This window comes from Cryptomeria japonica, chromosome 3 (assembly GCF_030272615.1).
Source record: "Cryptomeria japonica chromosome 3, Sugi_1.0, whole genome shotgun sequence".
NCBI classification, from domain to species: domain Eukaryota; kingdom Viridiplantae; phylum Streptophyta; class Pinopsida; order Cupressales; family Cupressaceae; genus Cryptomeria; species Cryptomeria japonica.
The window spans coordinates 779,628,342-779,639,403 of NC_081407.1; the positions used below are offsets into that span (position 1 = coordinate 779,628,342).

Below are 11,062 nucleotides of genomic sequence, written 5' to 3' on the forward strand. Positions count from 1 at the left end.
TTTTTTTGATAAAAGTGGATGAACCACTGAAATTATATTAAATCTTTATATTTTTTTTTACATGGTGTCTGGTTCAACGAGCACTGAAGGGAAAGAACCAGTAAGAAAACCCTTGAGTATTGCTCAAAAAACAAAAGCCTATTTACCCATTACAAAAGCCCATAGGCAACCCAGATACAACCCCTGATTACAATATCAATCACATTAGATATAAAGGAAGCTTGGAAAAAGCTTATAGGAATCAGTGAAGAAGATGGCACCCCAAAATGAGACCACCATGTCCACAAAATAATGTCATCAACAAAAAGGGACCAAACTGTCTATGCATCGCATGACTCCAAGGCCCTGCAGAGAACAAACCCACATCCAGAAGGGAACCAAGTAAAAGCAGTCCTGACAACACAAGAATAGTTAGCAAACATATGCCCATCCATATAATAAGCAAAGAATGATGGAAAAAACCCTCTGGAATTAGGGAGAGGCCTATCCATAAAAGAATCCAAAGCAAAAGCCATAACAACAACAACAAGATAAGGAGCCATCTGCACCACCAAATAACCTGTCCCTCATCCAGAATATAACAGAGAAAAGGACAACCACACCAAGAATAGGGAATGAAGGAAGTTTCTGAATGAAAGGTCTATTAAGAGAGAAGTTTCATGCAAGAGATAGGAAAATCTGAAGGGGCAAGTTCTATATGATCAGTACCCTCAACAATAGCCTTGTTTGCAAGAAAATCTGCGAAAGCATTAATTTCTCTAAAACAGTGAGAAATAGAGAAAGTGGAAAATCCATTTAGTTGAAGGAGAATGTGCTCTAAAAAATACTGCAAGTGCTAAGAGAGACACTTTTTTCTAGCAACTGCCTGAAATACCAGCATTGAATCACCTTCAATAACAATGTCCTTAATGTTTAAAGAATGAGCAAGATCAAGTCCAAAGGATAAGGCCTGAAACTCAGCCACACTATTAGTGGCATGACCAATATATTTACCCACTGCTTTGATGATCTTTGAGGAGTGATAAAAAATAATTACCCCAACCCCAGACCTCCCTAGATTACCCTTAGAGGCCCCATCAAACTGAAGTTTGAATGAAGGAAAAGGAGGAGGACTCCATTTAGCCATCTTGCGCTTAAGAGTTGAAGAAACTCCATCTGTTATAACCCGATGAGAAGGCATCAAATAAAGTAAAGACCATCGCCAAGTGACCCAATTATCCCAATGAGAAAAGGACCTGAGATGATCTAAATTTCTATGAATGAAAGCAAGCACCACTTCACTAATGGAAGCTTGAATTTTACCAATTATGACTGTCAAAGATGAAGATTTATGTTTGAAGATTCTTGAATTCCTTTCAAGCCAAAGATTCCAAATCAGCAGAGATGGAGCGACAACCCAAAGAGATGAATAGAACGAAGAGGGAAACAACAAGGGCCATGACATAAATTGTCAAAGTAGATTTGGACAGAGAGCAGAAGACCATCCTAACATATCAAACAACCAATACCAACACTCAGAGGCAAAAGGACATAGCAAGAAAAGGTGATCCATCGATTCTATACAATAACCACAAAAAACACAAGGAAAAACTGTTGTAATCCCAAGTCTATCTAACTGCATTCCATTAAGGACTTTATCTTGGACTGCCAACCAAGCAAAAGCCCCTGCCTTTGGAAGACAAGCAGGATGCCAGAAAAGCTTAGTAGGCCAACAAGATGGCAAGGGGGGTTGAACCAAAGAATTGTACCCCTCTTTAACTGAATAGGAACCTGTAGCATTTTTAACCCAAACCAAAGAGTCCTCCTTCATATGGAAAAGTAAAGGTATTTTACGAAGTTCTTCTATAAAAGCTAAAATAATATCATTATTAATAGATAGGGGAGGGATATCCTTCCATTTAGCCACTAAACATGGACCTGAGGTGACAATGTTGAAATAATCTGCAACAAAAGGTCCCCAAAGATCCGACAAAATATCTTATAAAGGGGACTAGTCACGAATAGTTGAGAGAGCAGGATGCCCATTCCAAACTTCATCCCAAAAATGAGCCTTTTTCCCATTATGGACCACCCAAGATAAATGTGGTAAGATCACCTCCCTACGAGAAATCAAAAAAATCCAAAATGCAGAGCCCTTCGGAAGGGATGTTGCAATAAAAATCCTTTCGCTGGGTGCTCCCCTTAAATACTTGGCGAGCATGACAGAAGCCCATTTACTTCGGGGGTGTGCATATAACTTCCAAATCAATTTTGCCCCTAATGCTTTATTCTGAATAACTAGGTCGCAGATACCCGCACCCCCCACCTCCTTGGGATGACATATTTTATCCCAAGCAAGAAGAGGGATCTTTGTTTGTCCTCCTATGTTCTCACTCCAAAGGAACGTCCTGAGGGAAACCTTAATCTTCTTAATGACTTGAGAAGGCGCCTGCAGGATAGACATCAAGTATGTAGGAATGGCACTTAACACTGATTTGATTAGAAGGATCTTACCAGCCATTGTTAGCCACTTATGATTCTAGGAGGTAATTCTGGAGGTAATAGAATGGACTACTTTATCGCAAAAGGAGGTCTTATCCGAACCCAAAAAGAAAGGGATGCCCAAGTACATACAAGGAAAGGTCCCAACATGAAAGCTCCAAAAGCAGGCAAGATTGTCCCGAACTAATGTGGGGACATTCACAAAAAAGACTTTGGACTTCTGATTATTAACCTTTTGACCAGAAAAGGCAGCGTAATCAGAAGTAATTTTCTTAATAACTCGAGCTTTCCTCATAGAAGCCATCCCAAACAGAAGTGTATCATCAACAAATAAACAATGAGATTGTGAAGAAGGGAGGCCATCCACTCTGATACCTAACCATAGACCCCAAGCCGTAGCATTAGATATAGCCCTGCTCAATGCTTCCGCCAAAAGAATAAACAAAAAAGGGGATAGAGGATCACCTTGCCTAATTCCCCGGGAGGAAACAAAAAGGCCCGAGGGAGAACCATTAATCAAAACTGAAAAGCGAGCAGAGGATATACATGAAAAGATCCACTTGACCCAACTATGCGAAAACCCAAAACGATACAAGATCGGCACCAGGGACTGCCAATTAACACGATCATAGGCTTTAAGCATGTCTAGTTTAAGAATCATTGCTGGGACCTTTTGCTAGGATATGGAGTGCAGGATTTCATGTGCTACAGTAGCACCTTCAGGAGTTTCCCGTCTAGGCACAAAACCACCCTGCTCCAAAGAAATTATCCAAGGAAGGAGTTTAGACAGCCTAACCGAAATTGCCTTAGTAAAGATTTTGTATAAGGTGTTACACAAGGCAATTGGACGAAAGTCAGAAAAAGAGGTAGGATTATCTACTTTTGGAATAATAGCTATAAGAGTAGTATTAATTTCTCTTAAGATCGACCTATTCCTTCTAGACTCCTCCAAGGCAAACAACAAATCTTTTCCAATAAAATCCCAACATCTCTGAAAGAATAAGGCCGTAAATCTATCTGGACCTGGAGCCTTTTCCGGATGCATGGAAAAGACTATCTCTTTCAATTCAGCCAACGAAAAGGGGGCCATAAGCAACCTATTATCCTTAGGGGAAACTAAAGGGGGGATCGAATTTACAAACTCATCATCAACCACCACCGGCTCCACTGAAAGAAGAGACTTAAAGAACCTTACAGCTTCACCAGCTATATCATCCTCATCTATCAGAGTATTACCATTAGAGTCGTGAATACAAGAGATTCGATTGCGAAGTCTCTTGAGCTTAGAAGAGGAATGAAAGAATTTAGTATTTCGATCGCCTTCAGAAAGCCAAAAATCCCTAGACTTTTGTCTCCAATAAGATTCTTCCCTGGCCAAGGTCTCACTCAACTGTAGGTTCAACAACTGTAGCTTATCATATATTGTAGGAGACAACCCTGAAGCAACAATGCTTTCATTAAGCTGCTCAATTTCCTCCTGAATTCTGGCCTTTTCACCAAAAATATTCTTAAAATGCATCACATTCCAATCCTTAATCCTTGACTTTAAAAAGCCCAGTTTCTTAACAAGCTGAAACATCCGTGACCCAGGAAAAAATGGAGCTGAATACCACCAATGTTTTAAGGAAGGCAAAAATGATTGGTCCCTAAACCACATTGGCTAAAACTTGAAAGGTAACTTTCTAGGAGCCCTATCCTCGAAAATAGAAAACTGAATAGGGAAATGATCAGAGCCAGTAAAGGGGAGAATTGAGGACACAAAATCCTGACCCAAATTGAACCAATTATCCGAAACCATAAAACGATCCAGTCTTTTCGAAATTTGGCAAAAGTCCCTACGCATATTAGTCCATGTAAATGACCCATTAAGAGCTTTACAATCAACCAAATTCAAGGAGTGAATGAAGTTGCAAAAGTCTGACATAGCATGCTTATTAGGGATGATTCCCCCAACCTTTTCATCCATACTAGTAATTGCATTAAAATCTCCCCCAAAAATCAGAAAAACATTCCGCAGAGGAGTGGCAAGAGAAACCAAGTAATTCCAAAGTGTTCTTTTTTCTAGAACCCCCGATGGACCATACACATTAAATAACCAAAATTTTAACTTTGACAACCTGCTCTTAACTAGCCCAAGCATCCAATTGGATGAGGAAGCAATTAATGAGAAATGTACAGTAGAATCTTTCCAAAGGACTGCCAGCCCACCCGAAGCCCCAGAAGAGGGAGATGAACAAAAATTCCAAACTTTCCAAGAGGAAAATAACCTATCAGCCGAAAACAGATTTAGCTTAGTTTCTTGTAACAACACCAGATCGCACTTCATTAAGTCTAATTGTAACTTAATCAATCTTTCATTTTTTCTCAACTTCTACACATACTCATCCAACCTCCTCAGACTTCGCACATCCTACAGAACCAGCTTCAAAATATATAATAGTAACAACACAAAATAACTGACATCTTTTGATCAACCAATGGGATCCCTTTTTTAGGGAATGACAAATGCACAGACTGCAGGCTTTTGCCTTCAAACATTAGCACTCCCCGAATTTATTCTGGCTTTACAAGCTTGATCTCCTTTAGCTGCATCCTCTCCTTATCTTTTGCATTCTTCGTACACAGCTTCCTTGAAACCCGTAGCTTCACTCACTACAGCGAAATCTTCTACAATGTTCTATTGTCTCTTTGTCTTCACACAACGACCTGCTTTTGAAGGAGTGGCTGCCTGCACCAAACAAATGTACCTTTCTTTCTATCCCAGCAATCTTCAACACCAAAATAAATCTAAATTGGATCACCTTTTGGCCTTCGATTAACAGTAAATTTTTGGCTGCATTCTACACTTTTCTTCCTAATCGTTTTGTGATAATTGTGGACTGCACTCATAAACTTCATTGACAGATTTGGGGTATACCTTTAGGAATCTCCTCCGCAAGTCACATGCTGGCAATTTGTTTAACACTATTCTGGAAATCTCCAAATCTTCCTTAAGTGCAGAACACGATCACAAGCGCAGAACACTCGCTCACAGGTGTAAAACACTTCACCAGCTTTCTCTAGCTTTCCAGGCAGGATCATCTACCATCAGCTCTGATACCAATTGTTGATTGAAAGGAGAGCAGCAACAGACAAAAACACAAACATAAACATTTCTATTTAATTAAAACTAAACATTGTAAATCTGAACTTCAGTTCTCCATACATAATGGCATAGACTAAAACATTGCAGACTGTTCTGCTACCTTACAGCTCTACTGAGCTGGACTCATCAGAGAGTAGATACACAGTACAGAGCCTAACATCATATAGAACCTTGAAAGTTTGCCGTAGACAGAGAGATAAGTATAAAATATAACTTATCAAGCTACCCACAATCTGTGTGAATCTGCAGATGGGACATTAGGTAGACTGTAGAAGTTAATGTCAATTTGCTGATATGAGGAGTTACGGAAAATCCATTGGAATTCAAGGAAGATCTGTGTTGAATGATGTTGTACATATGATGCACATATGGAATATTTGAGAGAAGATAGATTAGATGGGGAGGGATGCGTCTATTCTGGTTTCAAAACGGCAGTACGAATTGACTAACACGTGTATTAGTCATTCGTTTTACATTGTCAATTTTGCAATAAACGGTTGCGATTGACTAACACATCACTATCATGCTGTACGAAAGGTCCGCTTTGAAACCAGAATAGCCACAGCCGATGGAAAGATAGTTGAGATTACTTCCAACACTTTGAAGTTTTTGGAGTTTGTAAAATTGTTTCAGCTGTTCCATTTGGTGTGATTCCTGCAATCATTTCATTCTAATAAACAATTTATATGCCTTGTCTATGACACCATATTTTTCATCATGTCTATTAGAGCATTTCCAAACAATAATATCTGACACGCTCTCACATGCTACCATCATTGTATTGCTCAAGATGACGTCTCCACGAGGCGTTCTGTCAAAGTGTCCATGATTTGTTTGTATTCATGTCTACCTGGACACTTGCATTTTCTTGAATATCTCCACGGCCCTTTCATCAAGTCTATTTCATGCATATCCCGCTGCTGGAAAGTTTTTAGAAGTATTTCAATAAAATGATTTTCGTGTGCTTCCTGCGAAATCCATTTTCTGCGTTCACTGCAATCATTGCAGACCATGAGTTGACATTTCTTGGAAGCTTCGTGTGCATTGTTGGTGACCTCACAATTTGCATACAGATTTGCTCTAAGTCTCCCATTTTAGCATTAAATGTGGCGGACGTTAGCATGCATTATGGAATTCGACTTTACTTCTGCCATGTGCATCTGCTTGAAAGTTTATAAAGCCTTTTCATCGAATATGTTATCTGTAAGCTGCAATCGTTTTGTGAGACCATATTTCTTGAGACATTATATGCAGACAACGAGACATGTCTATACATTAAACATATTTCTTGAGACGTTATATGCAGACAATCTGTATTATTTGAAAAAAATATTGGTCTCTGCTATGCTTTGATGGATTTCCATACAGCTGTTCCAAGGCTTAATTTGCTGCGCGTTGAAGGAAGGATGGCGGCAAATTTTGTGGAATTGGCTTTCAATCTGCAAATTTCATTTTCTTGAAAGTCTCTGAAGTCTTTTCACAAAATCCATTTCCTGAAATTTTGCGATCATTCCTATCCATGAGGTGGCATCCCTTGACACATTAGCTGCTTTGCTCACTTTGCACGCATGCGTAGAGGGCTGGCTGCAAATAAAACACTCATTAAAAGAAGACACATTATTTGCTGGTTTGAAAGCTTCTAAACCCTGTACAACAGATCCATAAGATGACACCCTTTTAAGATATTCTGTCAAACGAATTTCGTGATAGAATCGGCTTTATGTCTCTTTGAAGATTCTAAAGCCAATTTAACAAATACATTTCGTGCATATCATGCCCATGATTGCATTCCATCTTTATCACGTTTTGAGTTAGTTATAGTAACTAACTTTTGTTTCAGCTTCTTACTTAATCGGAATACAATCTTAGTGATTAGATTTCGGGATGACATTCGTATATCAATTAAAACCAAAATAAAAATGCCGCTGAACTTCAAATGAGGAATGTATTTGGGAATACAAACCTGCCGTGACCTTCAAATGCCGAATGTTTTTGGGAAATCTTACCAGATCAGAAATTTATTATCATATACGAACCAGCTGATGACAACCAAATAGCCAGTAATCAATGTGATTCTATCCATATCAAAATTTATCGGTTATTTGAGTTAATTCTTAAACTCTCTAAAGGTGTTTGAATGACCTTTCAAAACCAAATTGCCAACTCCTCCATGTTCTGTGATTTCCTTAAGTTCGGCCACTTTTTAACATGTAGCAACTTGCCGATGGACTTCTCTTGCAATGTTATGTGAAAAGACCAATCCAAAGAGTTTTTGACCTCAAACTTTGCCGAAATAACGGGAATGCTAGCACAGACATCCTCATAAAAGGGTTTCCAACCATCTTGTAACAATTCTTGAATTTAGTTATTTTCCTGGTGTTCTACTAGTTGCACCATTGCTCTTGGGGGTTTTGACTGAGACAAAAGACAAATCTTCTTTGAATAGCAAGAGACTTAACATGAACATATGATCAGGGATATCCTTGACTAAAAAGTATGCGACATAGGTATTTGCATGTTAAAAAAAAAATTGTCATGCTTGAAATTGGGGCTAACAAGCCTCAAATATGTTCTAACAAGGTAATTATTGTCTCATTTAAATCATTAACACCTGGTGGTTTGCAATATTTTACTTTTATTTCTTATGAAAAAGTTTAGTGCCTAATCTTATCCTACAATTCTTACAACTTTGCTAGATATACCTAGAACTTTTTAATAGTCGCCTTTTTGTTTAGTATCCGATCAACATATTCCTTACACAACTATTGATATAGAGAGTCTATGGGATCTTTAATACTCATTGTAGTTTGTAATATCTAGAAAGGATTGTCCCAAAAGCTTCAAAGAAATATCTTTTACGAACTACTCTATCTTGTGCTCGTCTTATTTAGTTTACCCTTAGACTTTATGAATGTATTTGTTCTTAACATTCTAGATATTAACAACTCTTTTAGGAATTGATGGCTCTCTTTATAAAAAAACTATTAAATTATCCAATACAATACAAGGATTGACTCTCATTCTTTGTAAGAATGGGAGATATTAATATCAAACAAGGAGATCCTTATTGATTTTAATATAGTTTTTGGTAAAAAAAAAAAAAAAAAAATTGTCTCATCAGAATTGTTGTGATAGTATCTTGAATATATTTTAATTATTATATTCTTAAGGACATATAGACTTTTCTTCCATTCCTTAATGACTAAGATGATATCTTTAAGGTTTACATATTGAGCATCCTTATTTAATATTTCCTTCAAAACTAGAGCTGATGAAATTGATTTAATATGATTCACATGATATTTAATGTTGAAGGATAATAGCCACACTTGAGCTTTTAGTCCTACCTTTATATTATTATCCTTTTAGATAGTCTTTTTTCTATTTTCTTTCATAGTTAGGTTTTGAATACTTCAACTATAATTAAAAAATCTTTATTCTCCTATTTATATATGTTTTTTTTCCCTTTTGTGATGATGATTTAACCAAATAGAGGTGCTTGAAGTTTTTAGTTTTTGCATTAGGAGGGTGAGAAGAAGAAAGAGTTGGAGATAAAATCACAATTCTAGTTAGTTTATATGTTTAAGATTTGTTGTATATAGGTAATAATTTTATGGTGAATGATGAATTAAAAATTTACTATGTAAAATTAATTTGAAATGAAACATTGAGGTTAACCATTGGAATGGTGGCTTATTAAATGAGGATGAAATCCTCATTTGTTAAACAAACTATGCAAAGGATATGTTGGACAAATTTAGCATGGTGGACTTTAAGTTACTCTTCAATCCAAGTGCTCATCAAGTTGTATTATTTAGAGAATATGATATTGAAATAAATAATGAAACAACTCATGAAAGTATTGTAACAAATTTGATATTTTTTGATTAATACAATACTGGATACTGCTTATTTGATCTCCCTTATTTTAAGGTTTATGATTGACTCATTTGAAATTCATCAAAGATAGTCAAAAGAATACGAGACATATAAAAGATTAGTATTATTTTTTATATTCATCATTATATTTTAATATTCATTATAATACTTATAAAATGTTTATACCTGTTATATTTCTTGATTTTGATTGAGAAAATGGTTTGGATGACCAAATTTCTAACTCGATAATTGATTTTCACTTTGATTAGACTTCTTTACATAAAATTCATAGAATCTAATTCAACTTCTACGTATAAAATTAATCGCTTCCATTGTCAGATGAACACGGTGGCCTCAAAAAGTCTTATAAAAAATTAAGAAGAAACAAATTCAACCTAGATTAGTTTTATGTGCTAACATGAGCAAGATCAAAGTGATCGATAGTCTTGTTTATCACAATAGATTAAAATGTTCTAATTTAAAATATAATTTCGTTGGAGGTTTAATATAAAAGAGAAAAGAGATTAAAATGAAGAACGAAAATCATGGTTTCTCTGTTCTGTTCCTTCAGGGTGTGGAAGCTACTCAAAGAGATGATATGGTAACTAGCATGGTGTATGAAGCAAGTGCAAGGGTGAAGGACCCTGTGAATGGCTGCGCAAGTGAAGTTCACAAACTTCAGAAGCAAATTGCTGAGCTGGAATCGCAGTTGGGAACCAAAGAAGCAGAGCTAAAGCATATGCGGGCTCAGTACGATAATCTTGCATTACCCTTGCCCACTGGATCACTTGATGCTCAACTTCCTGTACATCCAACAGATAATCACATGATGCATGAGGAGGTGGATCCCTTGCTGTCCTGGTGGCCGTTATGGGAAGTATAGATTTAATAGCCAAACTTGACTTAGATACCTTTTATAAGAAGTACATCTCCAGTATTAACATGCCTTTATTCCCGACTGCTCTATGAATTATATTTTGACTATTAAAAGAGATTATATTAATGGAGCAATATAATATGTTTATATATGACAGTTAAGTTTTATACAAGTCTAACATATAATTTACTCAATCAAAGGTCTTGCAATTTAGTGATTGCACTTACATTTACAAAAAATAATTCTGATGTCAGAAATGAATGGATACTTTGGGAAAATCTGAATTCTAGACTAGATAAGAATTTATTAGAATAGATTACAAATAATTCGGACATTTTCAGATCTCTAAAGGGAGGTGTTGATATTTGGTCTATTTAGTGACGTATAAGGAAGAATCAAGTTAGAACTGTTAAAGATTATTTCTCATGTGTGAATTACAGTTGAGTTATGTGCTTAGCACTAAAGGGTATTAGTCTTAGTTTGACGTCACCAAACCTCTATAACTGTTGAACAGTTCTTCTTACCTGTCAATGTAGATAATTGATTTATAGTGATTTCGGTTGTGATTGATTAAGCTATAAATATGTAATCAGAATACAAAGTTAGTTCCTTCTTCTATTTCAAATTATTTATGCTATTCTTATTTTTAATTTGGTATTAGAGCTTAACATGTTTCTTTA

At 36.4% G+C, this 11,062-nt stretch overlaps 1 protein-coding gene across 1 annotated transcript; it reads left to right on the forward strand.

Annotated features, from left to right (window-relative positions):
- Nucleotides 1-10,034: 10,034 nt before the first annotated feature.
- LOC131069570 (LOB domain-containing protein 1-like) lies at nucleotides 10,035-10,388 on the forward strand. The gene has a single exon (XM_058005071.2). It carries the CDS (start codon nucleotides 10,035-10,037, stop codon nucleotides 10,386-10,388), a length of 354 nt encoding a protein of 117 aa, XP_057861054.2.
- The last annotated feature ends 674 nt before the right edge of the window (nucleotides 10,389-11,062 follow it).

Coding starts and splice junctions, on each gene's coding strand:
- LOC131069570 (XM_058005071.2), top strand. CDS start 10,035: ATGAAGAACGAAAATCATGGTTTCTCTGTTCTGTTCCTTCAGGGTGTG.